Source organism: Microcaecilia unicolor, chromosome 5 (genome assembly GCF_901765095.1).
Source record: "Microcaecilia unicolor chromosome 5, aMicUni1.1, whole genome shotgun sequence".
Lineage (NCBI taxonomy): Eukaryota > Metazoa > Chordata > Amphibia > Gymnophiona > Siphonopidae > Microcaecilia > Microcaecilia unicolor.
The window spans coordinates 146,510,312-146,534,431 of NC_044035.1; the positions used below are offsets into that span (position 1 = coordinate 146,510,312).

At 42.0% G+C, this 24,120-nt stretch overlaps 1 protein-coding gene across 9 annotated transcripts in view; it reads left to right on the forward strand.

The window, feature by feature from the left end:
* USP54 (ubiquitin specific peptidase 54) overlaps window positions 1-24,120 on the forward strand; it is a 479,705-nt gene that overhangs the window by 268,936 nt on the left and 186,649 nt on the right. For all 9 annotated transcript variants that reach the window (XM_030203404.1, XM_030203402.1, XM_030203407.1 and 6 more), the window contains 2 exons: window positions 4,392-4,538; window positions 22,411-22,560. In XM_030203404.1, coding sequence (XP_030059264.1) covers window positions 4,392-4,538; window positions 22,411-22,560 — 297 coding nt within the window. The remainder of the gene's footprint in view (window positions 1-4,391; window positions 4,539-22,410; window positions 22,561-24,120) is intronic.

The following is a 24,120-nucleotide window of genomic DNA, read 5'->3' on the forward strand; positions in this document are numbered from 1 at the left end:
TATAACAAACTCTAATAAGCGTGCTCTCAGCCGAGAAAAAAATGCAAGGTGACCCTCATATGAGGCATATGTAGAGGCTAGGATAATAGTATTATGGTCCTGGAGGAGATTAAGAAAAATTTAGTGACTTCAGGGTCCTTTGTAATCTGCTGGGTCTGAACCTGAAGAGAGCTATGTAACATAATAGCTTCACCCCACTTCTTAGTCTCCACCACTTCAGAAGCATAGGAGTCATTTGGAAACTGAGAATGTCTAAGTAAATATTCATGTTCCCTTTTAACATAAATAGAACTTTTAGTTTAACAGTTAACAAATCTTTATACATCAATTGCTGCTTTTTAGGTTACTTTAAACCTTTACATTTAAGGGCATAACAGTTAAATCAGCACACACATAAATGAAAGAAAAATAATGCCATAAACCCTCCCGTGTTTCTGGCAATGCAAAAGCAGTAAGTATCCAAATCCCACCAACTTGACCCAACCTCCACCCCCCAACAGAACAAGAATTTCCCCTTCTTGCCACAACTCCATCCACCCCAATCCAATCAATACATAACCGTCACCATTTCATCAGCTCCAGGGGACTCTGAATGGGAATGAGGAGGATGTGAGACATCCTGCCAAATGACAGTCTCCACATTACCTCGCCATCCCGAGCACAAAACAGAATCTGACATAAGTCTATTGTAGAACAGTTCCAAAAGAGGATTCCCCAGTCTGTGGATCCCCAGTGATTCTAAGCAAAGTCATAAGCAAAACATCTTAATCTGGTTCTTCAGAAGAGCCCATCACCTCCTATTGCCCCCAGAGACCATCTGCCAGTGTGCAGACTAGCTTGCGCTGCAGAAGCCACTGAAGATGGCGAAAGTGAAGTTGTAGTAAGGCCTGCTTTGTGTAGAGCCTTCCAGACAGCAGACAGTGTGTGTACCTGATGCAGTTTTCCAGCCACAGCAAAACAAAGAGTGAATGGGAAAGCCCAACAGGGCTGGTGAATTAATTCAGTGTAAATGCTTAGATCTTTTTACCACGTCTCCAAATCTTCATATACCAGTTACCCACAATTTGTAGTGATAAAAGTCCGAGGCCGCCGCTTATGAGAAAAGTAATTTATTTACTTACCAAGTATAGATACAATTAATATTTTCTCATGGGAGGATAGAACTACTGCATACATATGCTCTCTGTATCTATCACGCCAACATACTGAACTGAAATAGCTATTTTTATACACTTGTATTTAACAATGATTTATAAGGCTTCAGCAAGTTATCTTACTCGGGATCATCTGGTCTTTTTTCAAAACTATCTGGTTTCCCTCACCTGCTAGACCACATTCTCATGTTTGTTTATGCTTCCTCCTTTCCCAAGCCTGTTTACCCTTAAGCATATCATATCAGATCATAAGTTCCTGTGCCTCACAATTTATGGCCTTTGCCCTTTGACTGTACTCCAGGGTGCATAACTGTGTTTATTATCTACAGTGGCCTCATAGTTCTCTGCTGTAGTATAAACATGGATACATCCTAATAAACAGAGACGACTTCATTAGAAGAAAGCTGAGCACTTTGATGAACATGATGCAACAGCAGTTCCTTATCAGCATAACAAAGGGGCCCTTTTACAAAGCGGTGGTAGCCATACTACTATGTTGCTGTGCGCCAAATCGACTCTACCGCTGGGCTCGTTCAGGAGCCCGGCGATAGTTCCAGCTTCTGGTGCACTGTGATTATGGCGCTAGAAAATACTTCTGTATTTGCTAGTGCAGGGGGTGTGCCCAGAAGCAATCACTGCCTGATTACTGCTGGAGCCCCTACCGCCTCCTAAATAGGATGTGGTAAGGGTTCCCCCATGAAATGACTGTGTACCAATGCCTTGGCTTAGCACATGGCCATTTTTTTCCGGAAAAAAGCGCTTTTTACCTTGGGTGGTTTAGCTAATGCGCAGTGAGCCCACTCCAAGGCAGTTGCAACTGATTGCTGTTCAGCCTCGAATAGTTGCTGACAGAGCCGCTGAAAATCCTCAGTCTACCCTCCTTCTAGGATACCGTAGGTTCTTTCTGCACCCTCTATTCTCTCATCAACTTTATATAATAACTCCTCATGTTTATCTGATAGGCGGGAGACAGAAGTTTGAGTTGTAGTCAAGGTCACTGCCTGCTCTTCAAGCTTAGTCTCTAAACCTTCCACCCGCCTACCAAGCTGTCACAGGTCAGCACTCACCGCTTCAATTTTCTCTATCTCTCATGACCTTAATTTTGTTGTGGAACTCTGTTAAATATTTAGTAAGTGCACAAGAGAGGCCTCTTTTAGCGGTGGAGCCAAAGTCTGCAGCAGGATGGGCAGAGTCTGAATCCAAGGCAGGGTCTGACAGTGGGGACGCATGGCGAGAGGTTGATTTACCATAATGTCAAGTAGTAGGCTTTTTCACCATTTTCTGGGCTGAGTTAATGGCTTAACTCATGGCAATGAGTCAAATGCAAGCAATAATGTTCAGAGCTGAGCAAAAAATAAGCCGGTGACCATAGATTGTTTCAAAAAGCATGTAGAACAAAATCCTGCATATGATGCCGATAAAAATTAGCACTAAAGTGCTATTCTATAACTGGCACTCAGATTTGGGTACTATTTATAGACTAGCATTTGGAGCCAGGATTTGTGTCCAGTTTTGGGTGCAAGGATTTACACCAACTGAAACCTGGTATAAATTTTCATACCCAAATTAGATGCTGATCTCCCTTATCCTGTAAATTCCAAGAGCGCCCCTGATCCGCCCATGTCCCCTCCCATGGCTGTGCTCCCTTTTTGGATCCATGTGTAAAATTTATGCACAGATCTTGGTACCTAAAGTTGTGCATGCAAATTTAAATTGATGCCAATTAGCGTCAATTGATTAGTAGTAACTAGTTATTGGCACTAATTGGCTTCTTTACCAATTAAATTGCACATGCAAATTGGGTGCATGCCCAAATTTGGTTGCACAGTTTTGAGTGTCATATATGGAATTTATGAAATTGCCCTACTGGCTAGGGCTGCTGGGCATGGGAGACATAGCAGACTGAGGTTTCTGACTCCGATTGCTTTTCTATCACAATTTGTATTTTCCCCTTTCTATGCGGTTTTATTGTAATTGTGCACCACTTCAATGGTTTTGTCTTAAGCAGTTAATTAAATAAACAGAACTTTGAACCTTGATGTTTTAAACAGACTTCTGTCTTGCTCCTTATATAGGGCTCCTTTTACGAAACCGCACTAGCAATTCCAGTGTGGCAAATGCGACAAAGCCCATAGGAATTGAATAGGTTTTGTCGCATTTGCTGCACCGGAATCGCAAGTGCGACATTGTAAGAGGAGCACATAATTTTTTAATGAATCAACAATAAACTTACCTTAAGGGGGATTCTATGATGGGGTGCTTGCATTTGTGTTCTTTTCATGTGTAAATATACAGGATACTGGCATTGATGCATTCACTGTGAACGTATATGCGTGCAAATGTCAATATTCTTTCTAAGCACTATTCTGTAACAGTGCATCTAATTGGCATAGTGCATAAATGCAAGGGGGAGTATATATGGGCAGAGCTCCCACTTACAGGTATAACTTGCAGTATATTGGAAGTTACATATGTTCTTGCCACATTTAGATGCCCACACTTAATGTCAGCTCTATGGCTGCTGTAACTACAGGTACATAAATATTAGGCATGCTGATACCAGGTTATGCTAGTATTCTACCCTGTTTCCCCAAAAGTAAGACATCCCCCGAAAATAAGACCTAGTAGAGGTTTTCCTGAATTGGTAGATATAAAGCCTCCCCCAAAAGTAAGACCTAGCAAATTTTTGTTTGAAAGCAGGGCCGCCGAGAGCCGAACAAGGCAGCCCCCCCCACCACCCGAGGTCGCCGGGCCCCCCCTCCACCCACCTGGAACTAACCTTAAACACCTCCTTTCACCTTCGCAGCAAGCAGCAGCAGGGCAGACCTCTCCTTCCTTCCGTGTCCCGCCCTCGCGGACGTTATGTCAGACGAGGGCAGGACACGGAAGGAAGGAGTGGCCTGCCCTGCTGCTGCTTGCTGCGAGGTGAAAGGAGGCGTTTAAGGTTAGTTCCGCGAGCGACGGAGGGCGGGCGGGCCAACCCCGATGTTTCCCCGAAAAATAAGACAGCCCCTGAAAATAAGACCTAGCACATTTTGGGGGGCAAAAATTAATATAAGACAGTGTCTTATTTTCGGGGAAACACGGTATAACAGAGTCTAGGCACCCAGGTGCCTATATAGAATAGGTTTTTACCACACAGCATTGGGGTGCCTAAATAGAGGCGCCCATGTACAGAATTGCCCCCTTGTTTATATTTTATTTATAGATGACTTATTTATATTTTTGACTTTTCAGAGTAATTGTGGAGAGAAGATCCGTATTCGTCGTGTGCTGATGAACTCCCCTCAGATTATCACAATTGGCTTGGTTTGGGATTCTGACCACTCTGATCTAGCTGAGGATGTCATTCATAGCCTGGGCACCTGTCTCAAGTTGGGAGATGTGAGTATGCACCATAGTTTTGCAGTCAACCTGTGAATAATCTTAGTAATCTGAGGCTGACAAGTATCCAAAGAAAATAATCTATAGTCCTAAATAGCTCTTGGAAATCCTGAAAAAGTCTCTGTTCCAGTGGCATAGCCAGACCTGACATTTTGGGTGGGCCCAGAGCTAATATGGGTGGGCACTATGCATATATAGGTGTGAGTAGTTTTTTTTTGGGATCCTAATAATTTTTAATAAACAGCCTGCCCAACAGCTGTCCTACAGCAACATAAACCACATACATATTCGGAATCTATGTTGCAAACCTTAAAACCACCATACCGAGAATACAAAACACTGAGGACCTATAGAGCAATTGTACCATACCATAAGCGGTCATTTCTACGAGTCACACAAGGAAAAGGAAAGCATCTTAAACACTACAGTGAGCACTAGAATGTCAATTCACCTATTGTAAAACGAAACCAGACAGAATAGTACAGATCGTCGATCCTGCACAGTCAATGCCAACTGAAAGCCATGTCTTTTTCACAAACACAGATACACCCTAATCCACTATAAAATAAGTAATCATAAACTTTCTATTTACACAAACATTAAACTGAACCCCCAAGATGCCAGATTCTGCATACAATGCAACACCACAGAAACAGAAAATGTCACCTAGTACTGTGCAAAATATAAAGACAGCAGATGTAAATTTGAAAAAACTAACACATACCAATCACCACTTTACAAATTAACAAATAGAAATAAAACAAATATAGAAAATAAAATAATACCATTTTATTAACATTTAGCTGTCAAGAGGCCAAAACCTTCTTCCTCAGGTCAATACAGTATAGTGCTGTTACAGTATCCTATTCTGACCTGAGGAAGGGGGCTTTGTTCTCCGAAAGTTTGTCAAAATGTATTAAAATTAGTCCAATAAAAAGATTACCTTATTTACATGTTCTATTATAAACATTTATTAACACAGCTACAATACTACTTAATCCTAAAGCAAAAAAATAAAAATATATAATTTATTTACAGTTTGTTGTCTCTGGTTTCTGCTTTCCTCATCTTCTTTTCACTGTCTTCCTCCCATCCAGCATCTGTCTTCATTCTTTCTCTGCTATTCAGTGTCTGCCCTCTCTGCTGTCCCCTCCATCCAATGTCTGCCCTCTCTCCCTGCCCCTTCCATGCATATCTGCCCTCTATCACTGCCCCTTCCATCCACCATCTGCCCCTGTCTGCCCTCTCTCTCTCCCCCTTCCATTCACTGTCTGCCCTTTCTATCCCTTCCATCCACTGTCTTCCCTTTCTCTCTGCCCCTTCAATCCACCATTTGCCCTCCCTCTCCCATCCATCCAGGGTCTGCCCTCCCTCTCACTCCCCCTTCCATCCAGGATCTGCCCCCTCTCTCTGCCCCTTTTTTTCAGCCCCCAGTTCCATCCCTCTTATCCCACCTGCCCCCCTTTTCAGCCCCCAGTTTCAGCTCCAGCTCTTTTCTCCCACCAGTCCCGAGATTCAGCTCCCAGCCACTTCTCCCTGTCCCCTTTTCAGCCCCCAGTTTCAACCCCAGCCCTTTTCTCTCACCAGTCCCGAGCTTCAGCCCCAGCCACTTCTCCCTGTCCCCTTTTCAGCCCCCAGTCTCCACAGTTTCAGCCCCTTCCCCTTTTCAGCCCCCAGTTCCAGTGCTAGCCCCCTTATCCCACCTACCCTCCTTTTCAGCCCCCAGTTCCAGCCCCCTTCATCCACTTGCCTTGCATTAGGGCGCCCCCTTTTCAGCCCCAGACCCATTTTCCCACCAGCCCCAGGCATGGCCCCTATTTTCCCTACTGGCCCATTCTCAGATCCCAGTTCCAGCCCCCTTCTCCCATCTGAGACCCCCTCCCCTCCCCACCCCAGTCCCCTTCTCCCATCTGAGACCCCCCTCCCCTCCTCCCATCTGAGACCCTCCCACCTCCCCTCCCCCATCTGAGACTCCCCTCATCTGAGACTCCCCTCCCCTCATCTGAGACCCCCCCACCCCAGTCCCATTCTCCCATCTGAGACCCCCCCCCCCCCCACCCGACTACCAGCTCCATCGACGTCGACAGCCCTCTTTTTTTTTTTGTTTGTTTTTTTTGTTACATTTGTACCCTGCGCTTGCCCACTCATGGCAGGCTCAATGCGGCTTACATGGGGCAATGGAGGGTTAAGTGACTTGCCCAGAGTCACAAGGAGCTGCCTGTGCCTGAAGTGGGAATTGAACTCAGTTCCCCAGGACCAAAGTTCACCACCCTAACCACTAGGCCAGTCCTCCATTCTTAGTTCTCCTGCCACCACCCTGCCGTTAAAAAAAAAAAAAAAAAAAAAATCTGTGAAGCCGTTTCGCAGGCAGGGCTTCGCGTCTGCCCTGCGTGCATTGCAAAAGAAAGAAATCGCCTCGTCATCTTCGGGCCTTCCCTCACTGTATCCCGAAGACGACGAGGCGATTTCCTTCTTTTTCAATGCACGCAGGGCAGACGCGAAGCGCTGCCTGCGAAACGGCTTCACAGATTTTGTTTTTTAAATGCCCAATTTTCTGAGCGCTGACTGGGTGGGCCTGAGTTGTGATTTGGGTGAGCCTGGGCCCATCCAGGCCCACCCGTAGCTACGCCCCTGCTCTGTTCTGTAGCTCAGGACATTATAGTTGTGCAGTTGGGTAAGAAAGATTATCGAAATACTAGCAGCTGGCACACTAATATCAATAGATAGGATGATCTCTCTCTCTCTTTCTCTGGTAATTGCATGAGAATTAGACGTTATTTTACTGTGCCCTATAAAAGTTTTCACAGCTAGATTTCTTGTTGTGTTTCTTTAAAATGTAATAAAAAATAAAATAAAGTATTCACAGCCTTGTATATTTTTCACATTCTGCTTGCTAAAAGATATAATTCAAAATGCACTAAAGTAGGAGTTGGTTTTACTGAGCTATTTAACCTGCTTTACACTTTCAATGTGAAAGAAAAATTGGAATATTCAAATAGCTGTTAAGCTATCAAAACCTTTTGGTTTCTTATTCTTAACTCTTCTCATCTCCTGACCCAGTGGTTGTTGGAAATCTTTTTATAGTAATAACAGCCATTAGTTATTTAGGATAAATGTCTAACAGCTTTACACAGCAGGATAGTGTAGTTTTTTTTCCCAAGCTCTAGAGTCTTATCACAGGTTTTCTGTTGAATTGAGGTCTGAGTTTTGACTGAACCATTTATGGAAATTTACTTTCTTCCTTTTGAAAACCACTGTTGCTTGTGCTTTAAGTTTGGGTCATTGTCTTATGGAAAGCTGAACAAATTTTCCTCCAATATCTGCCTATACTTTGCACCAATCTTCTTTCCCTCGATCTTCTCAAGCCTTCCTGTTCCTACAAAGCATACCCACGAAATAACTTCCACAACCATTCTTTACTATAATGAGGGTGTAAGTAAGGTGATGTGTTCTTTGTTTTCTTTATTTATTAGGATTTATTTACCACCTTTTTGAAGGAGTTCACTCAAGGTGGTGTACAGTAAGAATAAATCAAACATAAACACTAGAAAATTCCAGCAGTAAAAATATTCAAATAATACAAAGTATGGCATAGTATACTGCTTGCAACATTAGCACAATATGTAATATAGTATTTTAATAGTGTAGGTTATAAGTAAAGTTGGAACATATAGATAGGTAAGAGAGTAAAAAGAGTTAGAAAATAAGGGGACTGATTTAAAGAGAGTTGCACATGAGTTCAGAGAGAGTATCTCAGCTAGGATAGGAGTGGATAAACATTGTCCTGCTGCAGTATGTGCAGCCCATGTCACTCTGTGTGTGTATGTGTGTGAGACTAACAAGTTAGTTACTTCTTCCATTAAAGGCCTGGTTGGAGAGCCAAGTTTTCCCCTGCTTCCTGAAGTAGAGATAGTCTTGTGTTAAGCGGAACCTTTCAAGGAGTGCATTCCAGAGTGTGGGGACTACTCCAGAGAAGACTCGCTTGCGGGTATCACATTGTGTAATGTCTTTTGGAGAGAGTTTGGTTAGGGATACTCTTTGGGAGGACCTTAGTGTCCTTGGAGGTGTGTAGAGGGTGATCAAGTATTCAGGACCATTTCCTTTGAGGGCCTTGAAGATTAGACAGATTCTTAAATTTAGCCCTGTACTGGTAGCTATTGAAGTTTTTGCAAAAATGGTGTGATGTGGTCACATCGCTTGCAACCTTCTATTAGTCTTGCTACTGCATTCTGAATCAATTGCAGCCAGTGCAGACCCTTTGTAGTTAGACCAGTGTAGAGTGTATTACAGTAATCCAGTCTTGATGTTATTATGGCATGCACAACTAAAATAAGATTTGCCTTCTCAGTATAAGGAGAGAGGCATCGTAGTTGTCGCAAATTGTAGAAGCAGCTCTCGAAGGTTGCTTGGATTTAGGGAATCAGACTAAGTGTTGGATTCAAACTGTATTCCAAGGTTCCTTACTTGTGAATTGAGGGGGAGTTTGTACTTCCCAAAAGAGATTTTGATGTCAGGTATTTGTCCACTTTTGTTAGGGACCCAGAGAAGCTCGGTTTTACTTGAGTTCAGGCAAAGTTTGTAGTGTTTAGCCCATTTATGTTATGGCCAAAGACCAAAGAGTTCCATGCAATCTCCCTTAAATTTCTTTCCAAATGTTATGCAGCACATTATATGACTTTTCTGCAACAGTAGCTTCCTTTTTGCCACCATCCCATAAAAGCTTTGTTTGTGGAGCAAACAATAAACCACAAATTCTTGAAATGTCAACATTTTTGTTTAGTCTCAGCCAGTCTTCTGTAGTTATTTTAAAGTAATCATAGGCCTCAGCAGTTTCCTTAATCTGTGGCTACTTACCAGTGGCATAGCCAAACAGCCGATTTTGGCTGAAGCTCAAACTGGGTGGGCACAAAATTTTCTGTCAGCCTCCACCCTCCCCTGCTCTCCACCCCTTCCCCGACACCTCCCAGCTCAAAATACATAAGTACATAAGTATTGCCATTCTGGGACAAACCAAAGATCCATCAAGCCCAGCATCCTGTTTCCAACAGTGGCCAATCCAGGTCACAAATACCTGGCAAAATCCCAAAAAAGTACAAAACATTTTATGCTTTCCCCAAGTCCAATTTAATAATGGTCTATGAACTTTTCCTTTAGGACGCTGTCCAAACCTTTTTTAAACTCTACCACATTCTCTGGCAACAAATTCCAGAGTTTAATTAAACGTTGAGTGAAGTAAAGTTTTCTCCGATTCGATCTAAATTTACTACTTTGTAACTTCATTGAATGCCCCCTAGTCCTACTATTTTTGGAACGTGTAAACAGACGCTTCACGTCTACCCGTTCCACTCCACTCATTATTTTATAGACCTCTATCATATCTCCCCTTAGCCGTCTTTTCTCCAAGCTGAAGAGCCCCAGCCGCTTTAGCCTTTCCTCATAGGGAAGTCGTCCCATCCCCTTTATCATTTTCATCACCCTTCTCTGTACCTTTTCTAATTCCACTTTAGTTAGTGAGGATCCCTAAGGTCTGTCAGTTGAAGACTTCATTTGAAGGTGGCCAGAACTTTCTTTTACCAAGCATGGCAGATGGCAGAAACATCCATGAGCCACCGATGCCAACTACTTGCGCATGCGTAGTTGATAGTGGCTCAAAGATGCTTCTGCCAACTGCAGAGCTTGGTAGAACAGAGTTCTGGCTAGCTTTGGAGGAGATCCTCAGCTGGTGATTCTTGGGGATCCCCACATGCTACAGCAAGGGTCAGGGCCTTTTTCCTCCCTGCCAGTACTTTCCCATTGGCATACATTCACCAAGTACAGAACAAAGGGTCACAAATTAGAAATAAAAATATGTAGAGACAAATTGAACTGGGACCCCCAAAAAGTTAAACAGCATGTACTGTAACACTGGAGAAATAAAAAGGGAAATATATTTCCTTTTCTGGTGAACATAATACAATAACATCTGCTATGTACATTTCCCAAAGCTAACATATTTCAGATAATAAATTAAAAATAAAATGCTTTTGTCTACCTTTATTATCTGGGCATTTTATTTTTCCAACATGTTGGTTCCAATTTCTCTTTTCTGCTTTCCTGTCTGTCCTCTGCTAATTCTCCTTCAAGTGGCTGTTGTCCATTTGTATTTTCACCTCTCTCCTATCGTGTTCCATTCTCTTTTTTTCTTTACTGCCTCTGTTCACAAATTTCATCCTTGCTCATCCTTCTCCTTCTTTATACTTTTCAGCTACCTATCAAATTCTATCTCCTACTCTTACCCATTAGCTCTCCCATTCCCCATCTCACTCCTTCCTCAGCCTTCCATTCCCTTTCATCTTTGATCTAATCCCCATTAACATATTTCTGCCCCCTATAATCACTGTTCAGCATGTTTAGACCTTTACTTCAGATTTGCTTCATGCAATAGGTTATCAATAGAAATAGCTTGATTCATCATACAGGAGTATTTAAAATAACTCAACTACTATGATTGGAAACAGGTAGTCTCTTTTAACTAATTATGGACTTTGTTAAGGAAGTTGTTGGAAACAGCTAATTCGGGTTTGGTATGACGAAGGGCACGAAGACTTAGGGGGCCTTTTGCTAAGGTGCACTGACGTTTTTATCTTGTGCTAAAAATCAGCTGGTGCTAAACTCAGAGTCACCCATAGGAATATAATGGGCATCTCCGCGTTTAGTGCAAGCTGATTTTTAGCGCACTTTAATAAAAGATCCTCTTAGACAATTAAGACTTTGTTTCTTATTCCTAATTACTTTTCAAATATTGCTATACTTGTGTTTTGTGTTGAAAGGGTACTGTGTGTTTCGTTGATCCATGAAAAAATTCTTACTTTAATTGAATTGTTTATGCTATGTAATTTTTACAAAACAGAATATGAACATAATACAAAGGTATCAAGAAATATCTAAGGTATTTTTATCAATCAGAAATGAAAACTAAGACCATGGACAGGAATTGTATTGCATATTAGACTGAGTGAGATTTTCAACAGTAATTATAGAACAAGCATTAGGTATTGTTGATCTGAAAGATGCTTCACTGTAATGCTATATAGCTGATGGATGAATTTGGTTGCAAAAAAAGTTTAAACAAGTTTTCTTTGCGAACTGGATAAATAACTACTTGGATTTTTTTTTATATATACAGAGAAACTCAGGCCATCAGTGGTGATCCTGTTCTGTTTTCTCCTTTGTCCTTTATCACTTGTCCTCTTTCCCCATCTTTAAAATCAATTTGTTTGTAAATTTCTTTGCTGTCCATATGCAAAGACAATCTAGCAAATTTTATAATAATTATAATCTTGGTGAAAGAAGATTGGCTTTCCTACTAACACATATAAGGCTCCTTACCTCAGCAATAGAGTAATTGGTTGGGAGCCAGAGATTGCAGGTTCAGATCCCAAAATCTTCAGTTGGAAAATTAAACTGTGCCAGGGTAGGCCTGGATCCTTTATATGTCTTTTCCACAAGTGCTATATTTTGACAGCTTTTACAAACTACTACTTACTTTGAAATACTTATATTGACAAACTAGAAACTGAAGATTATGCAACCTCTCAGTGCAAATGACAGAGTCAGCATGGGTTCAGCCAAGGGAAGTCTTGCCTCACTAATTCGCTTCATTTCCTTAAAGGCGTGAATAACGTGGATTACGGTGAGCCAGTTTATGTAGTGTATCTAGATTTTCAGAACACTTTTGACTAAGTTCATCAAGAGAGACTCAAGGTAAAATTAAAAAGTCATGGGATAGGAGACACTGTGTCCTGAAAGCCCTGACCCACCACTTCCCTTATATAGTCCACTAGTCACCAGAATTTCTTTAATCACTTTGCACGTCTACAATTAGTGTCTCAATGTTCCGCTCTCATAGTTTCTTTTGCTATAGGAAGTTAATTAAAATTATAAGAGCCCTATGTAACGATAATGTGTGAGGTGTGGAAATGGGAAGTGAGGGAAAGAGGTTAAGAGAAGAGAAACGGGAACATGAAAGATCACCCCTGTCTGTCTTTTTTTCTCCTACAAGCTGCTACTCATGGCCCCTCTCTTTAATTCTCCTCAGAAGAACAGAGAAAAAGTCGAGGGTCACCCCCCCCCCCCCCCCCATTGCAAAAATTGAGTTCAGACTTGCCAACTGTTTTTTCCATGACATAGAGGCATATTTTCAAAGCACTTTGGGAGGCTAAGTTCCATAGGTTTCTATGGAACTTTGGTAGGCTAAGTGCTTTGAAAATATGCCGCTTTGAAAATATGCCTCATACTCTCCCAGTAGTAACAAGTAGTACATATATGGATGAATAATATCTTCAAGGACTTTCATCATTTCTTTTGGTGTCTAGTGTCTGACCACAATGTCACTGAATATTCTCATTATGCCTGTATTTCTGAGAATGTGCCAATACAGGGGTTTTTTAAATGACCAGAAGAACAGAAGCCACTTCATCTCCATAAATAGGCTCTCTTTAAAAGACAGGAATTTATAGCCGAGAAAGAGGCTCTACAGGAAGGAATTGAAAACAAGGAGACAAGATCCTGGGTGTGGCTCTTGTTGCGCTGGAATCTTCAACTACTCTCAAATAAACCCCTATACCAGTACTGAAACTCTCAACATAGGATTCTGGTGTGTCTTGTACAGTGATTCCCAAACCTGTCCTGGGGGAATCCCAGCCAGTCAGATTTTCAGGATATCCACAATATATACTGTTGAGGTCGATTTGCATGCACTGCCTCCTTGGTATGCACATCTATCTCATGCATATTCATTGTAGATATCCTGAAAACTTGACTGGCTGGAGTTTCCTCAGGACAGATTTGGGAACCCCTGGCCTAGTGAATCACATCAGAATCCAGAATCGTATGCTCACCACTAATGCAGTCAGCTGCCTCTGCACATTCTATTCATTAAGCACCAAAGGCTCTGAAGCAGGGTTTATCCATATTGATTCCAGTGGAAGACTTCTCTAGAGCATCTTAGCAAGCTTTCCTCAATTACCCGCAGTTCAGCAGAGCCGAGGATAAAAAAATTTAGTGCTTAAGTCTTTCCCCCCCCCTTAAAAAAAGAAGTTCCTTTTTATGGTCAAAAGGTTCATATAGTTCCTGATGTTTCTAGGACTACACAACGTAGGAGGAAGAAGTTTTTACAACTTTAAAATTATGATTTGGCTCTAGCTGAGACTTTTTCTTACATTTTCCTTGTAAGCACTTAATTTCATACCAAGGAAGGGGGTTCTGAAAATATGGCAGCTAAAAGACATGGGCTAAATTTCCCTCTGAACCCTTAACATTTACAACTGTGATCCATATCAACAGGCTTCGTTGCAAGAGCTGTTCTGAGAGAATGCAGTGGAGTATGTCTCAGAGACAGACCAACAATGGCTTGTGCTCCAGTCAGGACAGATTTTTGTAGAGCTGTGCCGAATAGCATATTTTACTATTTGGTCGAATACCAAATATGAATAATGGGCATTGAGCTTTAATACAACAAATAATAAAAGAAGTAAGGTGAAATCATATATCAAGTGTTTATTTCAGTAGGATTTAGCACAGTAGAGCCCCGGATTATTCGTATTCAAATTTAAATCACTATTTGGCCGAATACAAATAATGTATTCGGGGCCGAATCAAATCGAATACAAATATTTGGTACAGACCTAGATTTTTTTATTTCAGTCCTAATGATTTAAATGAAACTTTATATACCTGTTTGATTTGAATTGCATTAAGAATGAGAGCACTCTAAAGTAACATCTATGGGTTAAATATTCAGTAGTCTAGTGAATGTATAAAAATATACGAATAATATATTCATATATTTTATATGTATTTTGAGCCACACTCAGGTGTGACTACTGAAAATGCAGGCATAACTTTTTTTATAGACAATTTGCCCAATTTTTCCATCCGGGCCCCATTCCATCCTAACTACGCCACTGTATTTGAGTAATAGTAGTCTACCGTATCTGTTTAAATTGGAACCCAATTTTGATTCACCAACTTCATTACAAGTCAGAACAACCAAGGTGGTGTTTCCAAGCACAAATGGACTTTCTCACACAACCACCCTTCTTTATTAGGCCATTCAGTCTATTCACATAGTTTGAGTCAACTCTCTGAAAAGGTGGGATGATTTGAGAATCTCATTTATCCTGCTGTATCATTTACCCCTTCTCCCCACAAGCTTGCATATTCATTTACTGCACCTTGATTTCCCGTGGGATTCAGCAACCTGCGGTATCTCAGTCCCACAAGTTGCTGAATCCCGTGTTACAGGAATAATGCTGCTTTCCAGCCACCTTGCAATTGATGTTATTCCCACAGCCCAGGAGTATTGGGCCACATAGCTGCGGACTGATGCTCCCAGGCTGGCAGAGCAGGGCCCCCTGCCTGAAGCGTCACCCCCCACCCCAGCCCCTCCCAAGATGCAAACTCCTAGCCCCCCCCCCCCAAGATACCAGCACCCACCCTCCACATGTGCAAGACCCCTGAAGGGGCTACCTGTAAAATCATTGGTGGTCCAGTGGGTACTTGGGCAGACGCAGTGCCCAGTTGCTCCTGCCCAGTCCAGTGCCTTTCTAAAACAGTTGATGGATTTTTTGAAAAAAAAAAAAAAAAAGAATGTATTGGATCCATTTCAATTTGGTTTTAGAAAAGATCATAATATAGAGTCTACATTGTCTATTATCGATGTTATGAGACAAGGTATAGATTGTTGCTAAAATTATTTTTTGGTATTCTTAGTTCTCTGAGGACAAGCAGGCATAACATTCTCACATATGGATGGTGTAATCCACGGCACCTGGTGCGGACACTGCCATAATGCACTGTCACTTTAAAACTTTGAGGCCGTGCCCTCACTGCACATATGTGGGTGCCTTCCTGCCTGACGCTCGAGTGTTGGACCAGCAGTTTAGCTTTTTCTGTAGAACAGAGAGTTTGATTTTCTAATCTCTCCTCAGTACATCAGATTTTGCCTTTTTGATATCTTCTCTTTTTTGAGATACTTTTTTATTCATATTCTTCTTTTTCTTATTTTGTTCAGTTAAAATGAAAAATAATTTGAAAAATTTTCTTTTTTCAGTCTTTGGGGCCTTTGAGCCCTTCTTCTGCCTAGGAAGCATCAACCTTTTTCAGCTGTGAAACTACTCGAGCGGCCTGAGCCATTGAGCATTTTGACCTCACATCAGTCATTTTTCTGTCCACCTCAACAAGGGTGCTGAGTAACTTTAAGAAGTGTACTCAATGCAATAGGACCATTTCAGGCACAGACCTCCATAACTGGACATACAGTGTGGCCTCTGCCTGCGCATACAACCAAGGACACTTAAAGCCTGCTGAGTCCAGTGTGAAAAATGTTTTGTTTCTGCATCGACATCGAACATTGCAAGAGATTTTGCACTAGACGTGGAACTTGCATCAACATCAGGTGCACCGACGCAACATCAAGAGGATCTGACTTTGGACTTGGTACCACGACCGCGTAAGGACTCTATGACCTCTTCGTCGGTGCCACGTGCATTGAGGGACCTGCATTATAAAAAACATAAGAAACATTGCATCGTTCTCCCACCATGCACTCTGCCAACAGCTCCCCTACATCAGATCTCCTTCTCTCCAACTTATTTCTCATTGAGAGCCTTCGTGGTCTTCAAGATGTCCTACGCCTTCACAGGCTATAACTCAGGGTGCGTCTACACTGCTTTCTCAGATGGTACTGATGTCTACCTTACAGGAGGAAATCCCGGGCTATGCTTGAAGAGGAGCTCTCAGGGCTACTGCATATACAGTCTATTCAGGCTTACAGGATGCTTGCACCAGCCTCAGCCCAGCCCGTGGATAGATCAGAGACACAGTCACAGGAGTTGTCCTGCAGACTGGCTCAGCATGAACCATCAGGGGCACTACAAATCCAACCAACGTGTGCGTCAACCTCGGCAGAGAAACTTTCTCCAGTCTTGGAGACTCATCTGCCTCAATGCACTTAGATGCAGAGACAACGTTCTAGTCAACACTTTCTTCCATGTACTTCCTAAGAACAGTACTTTGAAGAGTCAGACTAAGGCCTCTCCTGGGAGACAGAGCAGGACCCACAGGACCTCTCAGCTCAGGAGTCCTATGACATTCCATCTGATCCTTCTTCACCACATGAGAGACGCAAGTCTTCTCCAGAAAGTATATTCTTTCCTGGCTTCGTCCCTGAGATGGCCCAAGCCATACTTTTCAAATTGGAGACAGGTGAAGGTCCTCATTCAGAAATCTTTGAGGTTCTAGATTGACTCTCCTCCTAGAGAAGGGATCATTTTTACACTTCATACAATTATGAAAAGTACTCTGATCAAAAACTGAAGACTCCACTGACATTTCAAGATGCTCCAAAGAAAATTGATACAATGTATAGGATACAGAAATACACTGGGTTTGAGAAAACGTAGTTACCCCATCATTCCTTAGTTGTGGAATTTGCTTTAAAACGTAGTGTGAGATCTCATGCTTCTGCTCCTTCAGGCAGAGAAGCAATAACATTAGACTCTTTTGACAGAAGAACATTTCAGGCCTCAGTGCTAACCAGTAACAGATTAAGTCAGTTGTGGAGTGCCACAAAATGCCTAGCCACCTGCCTGTAGTTACCCCGCAGCAACTTAGATGGTTTATCCCCAGCACAGCTCAGGTCCGCCTGCATCTGCCACTTGTGCTCTACAGTAGCACCCTCCTCCCACCAACTGGGTCCCAGCCGCCTCTGGGCGAGTCTACCGCTCTCAAATTATCCCCAGTGATTTCTAGTATACTGGAGGCTACACTCCCAGTGTTCCCACAGTTCCCAGAAAGCACTCACAGACGCAATACACAAGCCACCAGGATTCTTTATCAGTCCAGACAGCAGAGGCAATAAACTGAATAGTGTTTATTATCTTTAAAATATTGAACAATGAACAAAAAAGTGCAATCAGCAAGCAATAACAGGTAACTGAAATATGGATCAATTATAACACTAAACGTTTGTTTACCTGAGAAGATCAGGACATATAACTGTTCAGTGAGCCTCAGCAAAGAGATTTTACTCTCTTTTCTTCCTGGCTAAGACTGGGGGGAAAGCTGGTAAATTCCAAAGGAAATGAGCTCCAAGGCCAATCAGAGCCCAGAACAATAATCTTTGAAAGTATACTGCAGACTGCCTTTCCAAAAGTCTTAAAACAAAGAAAACAGCCTTAGTTCTACTGCAGCTCCAAAACATGATCCTGCACCACCTGCTGGCCAAACTAGAGAAATACACTTCAGGAAATAAGGCAGTTTTACAGGCTTAAAATACACTGTTCTGTCACATGGAGTAAAGTTGATAATGGTCTCTAATACAAAGTACTCTCTCCTTTGCAGACTTCCTTCCTTTTGAAAAGGCTGATGAATTCCTCAAACCTCACAGGAAACTTCTAAATTGTCATAAATATCTGACAGGGCAGGCCTTTGTTGTCCCTTCTCGCATTTCCACCATAGAGATAACTTATTTGGTGACAAAGTTGAGGAAGGGACTGACCTAATTAAAAAGCATAGAGAAGCTATTTAAACTCTACCCAGGCCACAGACTTCTGCTGCCTCTTGTATTAGATTTGCAGGAGGATTTCAACTCTCCAATTACTATATATCTGAGCGTTGTAACACTCCCACTCTTCCTACACCTCAAAGGACTACACCCCAACATTAGTATCCACAGCAGAAGTGGAGACAAAAATATCAAGACTCCTCAGTTTAAACAACAACCCAGTTTTTGTCTTCTCCTTGGAGAGCATTGCCACCATCCAGTTGTCCGTGCCAAGTGGCCTACCAGTAGGAGACAGATATCCTCTTTCAACAGAAGTGGCTGCTGAAAACCTCTGACTATTGGGTGCTACATACTATACAGCACGGTTACACTGTTTGTTGGGGGGAAAAGACCTCTCGACCATCCACCAAGGGTCTCGTTTCAACTCCCTCTAGATGATAGTACTTCAAGAGGAGCTCTCTGCCCTCCTCTAGCAGAATGCAATAGAACTAGTTCCTCTACCAGAGAGGGGTCTAGGGTTCTACTCCAGATACTTTCTCATACCAAAAACGATTTGGGGGGGGGGGGAGTATGACCAATTCTCAACCTGCAAGATTTAAACAAATTTCTACTCAAAAGAAAAATTTTGCATGGTTTCCCTGGGAACACTTCTTCTCATGATACAAGTCAATGACTGGCTTTCTTCTCTAGATCTAAAGGAAGCATACACTCACATATTTATTCTCCCTGCATAAAGAAAGTTCCTGTGCTTCCACTGTGGGACTCTGCATCATCAGTACAAAGTCTTGCGGTTTGGCGTGGGCTTCAGCCCTGTGAGTCTTCATGAAGTGCCTGATAGTGGTAGCTGCAACACTCTGCAAGTGGGGAATACATGTCTTCCTCTACCTCGACGACTATTTAATCAAGGCAACCTCCTGAGAGTTGGTGCAGACCCCAATTCAATCCACCTTATTATTATTATTTATGTGGATTTTGCTCAAACCTTTTCAGTAGTAGCTCAAGGTGAGTTGCATTCAGATACATTGGATATTTCTCTGTCCCAGGAGGGCTCACAATCTAAGTTTGTACCTGAGACTATGGAGGGTTAAGTGACTTGCCCAAGATCACAAGGAGCAGCAGTGGGATTTGATCCAGCCACCTCTGGATTTCAAGACCGGTGCTCTAACCAGTAGGCCACTCCTCCACTCCTGGAATTCCTTGGTTTTGTGATAAATTACCCCAGATCACATCTTCAGCCTGTTCATACCTTCTTTTCTCTCAGTGGTCCCAAGCTATGGGATTGCTCTCGGCCCATATAAGTTATGCCACAGCTACATCACACTGTACGTTTTTGAATGGTGTCCCTGAATCTCACTTGGAGTCTTGCATTTCAGCTCCTTCCACATTACAAAGTCCTCACCATGGATGCCTCCATGGTAGGCTGGGGTGCTCACCTCGATGGTCTCCACACAGATTTCTTGGTCGCCACGGAAGAAACACTCTCTAGAATATTATTTGCCTTCAATACAGAAGTGTTACTGTTTCAAGAGGAGAAGATTTTTCTTCTGGTGTACAGCCAGAGCACTGGACCCTAAGGGCTCTCTTCCTACCCTTGTGGAGACCCTCCTCCTCCATCTTTCTGATTCTGGCCTCAAAACTAACTCAGTCAGAGTACACTTGAGTGCCGTTAGCACTTTTCACTCGAGTCGGTAACAAGCCAGTTTCCATTCATCCCTTCTTGTATTCATGAATGGTTTATTTCACACCAAACATCCTATCTAACCACCTCCAGTGGCATGGGATCTCAATGTCATCCTCACAGCTCTCGTGAAGCCTCCATTTGAAGCACTCCATTCCTGTTCTCTAAAATTCTTCACGTATAAAGTATTGTTCTTAATAGCACTTACTTCTGCCAAAGGAGTAAGCATACTTCAAGCCCTTGTGGCAGGCTCACCTTGCTCCAGGTTCTACCACGCAAGGCTTGTTCTCCAAATCCACCCAAAATTCCTCCCTAATATAAGTACATAAGTAATGCCACACTGGGAAAAGACCAAGGGTCCATGGAGCCCAGCATCCTGTCCCCGACAGCAGCCAATCCCGGCCAAAGGCACCTGGCAAGCTTCCCAAACGTACAAACATTCTATATATGTTATTCCTGGAATTGTGGATTTTTCCTAAGTCCATTTAGTAGTGGTTTATGGACTTTTCCTTTAGGAAACAGTCTAACCCCTTTTTAAACTCTGCCAAGCTAACCGCCTTCACCACGTTCTCCGGAAACGAATTCCAGAGTTTAATTATGCATTGGGTGAAGAAATATTTTCTCCGATTTGTTTTAAATTTGCTACACTGTAGTTTCATCGCATGTCCCCTAGTCCTAGTATTTTGAAAGCGTGGACAGATGCATCACATCCACTTGTTCCACTCCACTCATTATTTTATATACCTCTATCATGTCTTCCCTCAGCCGTCTCTTTTCCAAGCTGAAAAGCCCTAGCCTCCTTAGTCTTTCTTCATAGGGAAGTCGTCCCATCCCCGCTATCATTTTTGTCGCCCTTCGCTACACCTTTTCCAATTCTACTATATCTTTCTTGAGATGTGGCAACCAGAATTGAACACAATATTCGAGGTGCGGTCGCACCATGGAGCGATACAATGACATTATAACATCCTCACACCTGTTTTCCATACCTTTCCTAATAATACCCAACATTCTATTCGCTTTCCTAGCCGCAACAGCACACTGAGCAGAAGGTTTCAGTATATTATGAACGACGACACTCAGATCCCTTTCTTGGTCCGTAACTCCTAACGTGGAACCTTGCATAACGTAGCTATAGTTCGGGTTCTTTTTTCCCACATGCATCACCTTGCACTTGCTCACATTAAACATCATCTGCCATTTAGTCTCCCAGTCTCGTAAGGTCCTTCTGTAATTTTTCACAATCCTCTTGTGAATTAACGACTTTGAATAACTTTGTTTCATCAGCAAATTTAATTACCTCGCTAGTTATTCCCATCTCTAAATCATTTATAAATATATTAAAAAGCAGCGGTCCTAGCACAGACCCCTGAGGAACCCCACTAGCTACCCTTCTCCATTGTGAATACTGCCCATTTAACCCCACTCTCTATTTCCTATCCATCAACCAGTTTTGAATCCACAATAGGACATTTCCTCCTATCCCATGACCCTCCAATTTCCTCTGTAGCCTTTCATGAGGTACCTTGTCAAACGCCTTTTGAAAATCCTGTACTTCTTGTCTTCTTCCCTAAGCCAATGTAATTCTGGAGAAGCAGTACTACATACGTTAGACTGCAGTTATACTCTAGCCTATTATCTGGAGCATACAAAACCTCATAGGAAGTTCTCACAGTTTTTTGTATCCTTTGACTCTAACAGGTTAGTTATTCCCATCACCAACCGTACACTATCTCTACTTGGCTGACTGTATCTCCTACACGCATGCTCAGCCTGGGCTTGACCCTTCATGGCCGTGCCAGTGTTCACATTGTAAGAGCCATGGCAGCGTCAGTAGCCCATTTCCACTCTGCTTCCATTGAAGAAATTTGTAAGGTGGCAACGTCGGCTTTTATCCACACCTCCACTGCTCACTACTGTCTGAAGCAGCATTCTAAGCAGGATAGTCGGTTTGGACAAGCAGTCCTGCAAATCTTTTTACTATTTAAAATTCAACTCTGCCCTCCAGCCTTTTCTTTTTGCCAGGCTCACATTCTACTTAGTTGCCAGCTTTCATATTTATACTATGAGCCTGGCAGCTAGTGAGTCCCACATGTGAGAATATTATGCCTGTTTGTCCTTGGAGAGAGCAAAGTTACTCACCTATAGCAGGTGTTCTCTGAGGACAGCAGTCATATATTCTAACATCCCTCCCACCTCCCCTTGGAGTTGTCATCTTAGCTTTAGTATTGTACTGCTGGTCCCATGCTCGAGCGTCGGGCGAAAAAATACCTGTGCATGTGCAGTGGGGGCACTGCCTCAAAGTTTTGAAGTGGCAGTGCACTATGGCAGTGTCCACACCGGGCTCCGTGAATAACATTACCCATATGCGGGAATATATGCCTACTGTCCTCTTAAGAACACCTGCTACAGGTATGTAACTGTTGCTGTATTTCTGCAGCATTCATTATGGTGAACTATACGATTCTTTTGAATAGGTTATAAGCGTGCGGAAGCATAGTTATTTATTTACCATAGGAGTCATTAACCTGAGGCATTAGGATACTGTAGGTTGCCTACTCCTGTGGTAAATCAAGGTGTGGTAATATATTTGACTTCCCAAAATATCCTGCATGGTTGTTGATTAAGTCTTTGTTCTTCCTTCACAGCTCTTTTACAGAGTGACTGATGACCGAGCTAAATATTCTGAGCTGTATTTAGTTGGAATGATCTGTTATTATGGCAAACATTACTCTACTTTTTTTTTCCAAACCAAGATTCGCAAGTGGATGTACTTTGATGATGCCCATGTCAAAGAGGTAATACCAATACATGCGGAGCCATAACTAAGCATTTAAGTGCCCACAGTTGACAACCATGTTGGTGCCCCTCCTCCCCCCCACTCTGATTCACACTTTCTCTCTCTCTCCCTGCCCCTTCCCTTCTAACACTCTAATCCCTAGTCCTCTTATCATCTCTTCTCTTTCTCTCCCAGCCTGGATGATATAAGGTGAGCAGTATTCTCCTGAGTTTTCATCTGCTTTCTCCTTATACTTACATTTCAGTCATTTTTCTGCCCCCAAGGGTGGCTACTCCTCTGGACCTCCATCTTTTCTCTCTTTCACTTTTCAGAATTAGCATAATAGTGTTTTCAAGCATTGATGTCTTTCTCGGAATGCAATTATTATTGGAATTACAATGATTATATTGAAAAGACTAGTAAGATACACTGTTATGTATGCATGCAGAGCTATGACATTTTAATAGTTTCTGATCTGTTGAGTAACTGTACAGTTAAATATCCCAAACTAGTCATATCAATAATTTTTAATAAAGGTTTCTCTAGCTTTGAAAAATATAATTTTTCAGACCTTGAATTATTTCCATTTGACAGTTAAATTTTATATCAGATTCTATTTTGATTCTATTTTGGTAAAGACAATCCTCTAATTTACTGTAATATAGCCAAAAAGGGTCCAGCTTGCCTCTTTTTATCCTTTTTTTCATGTGGTCTTCAATAAAACAGAATACAGCTTTTATGTGATTATTATAGTGCTATTCTAAGTATCTCTGTGTTTTATATTAACTAGGAAGAAGTTGTAATCTGAGTTCAACAGTGAGTCAGGGATAATTATGATATTAATTACTTTTCTGTATAGCATCGCTATATGGGACAGGTTTATTTGTTTTAATTTATCTTAACTAATTTTAAACAGTAATTTTTTAGCTTCCTACTTCTTTTGAAATTTGATGTAATACAGGCATACCTATCTCAAAATGAATGCAGGTCTTTCTTTAGTGTTTAAATGTAATTCACTCTGCGATCCTATTGAGATGAAAGTCATTATGTAGCTCATTTTTCAAACAGAAAACATCCAAACAGCAGCACAAAGTGTCCAAATCACTATTTTTGAAACCCATTTTAAGATATTTTTCTATGCAGTTTCCTATGCAGTGCATCCAAATCACAAGGAGAGGGCATGTAGGGGATGGGATTTGGGTGTTCCCAAAACATGGATGTTTTTCTGCCATAATGGAACAAAGCAAAAATATCCAGGGCTAAAAGTTTAGACATTTTTATATAAGTACATAAGTATTGCCATACTGGGAAAGGCCAAAGGTCCATCAAGCCCAGCATCCTGTTTCCAACAGTGGCCAATCCAGGTCACAGATACCCGGCAAGATCCAAAAAATGTACAAAACATTTTTTACTGCTTATCCCAGAAATAGTGGATTTTCCCCAAGTCCATTTAATAACGGTCTATGGACTTTTCTTTTAGGAAGCCGTCCAAACCTTCTTTTAAACTCCGCTAAGCTAACCGCCTTTACCACATTCTCTGGCAACGAATTCCAGAGTTTAATTACACGTTGAGTGAAGA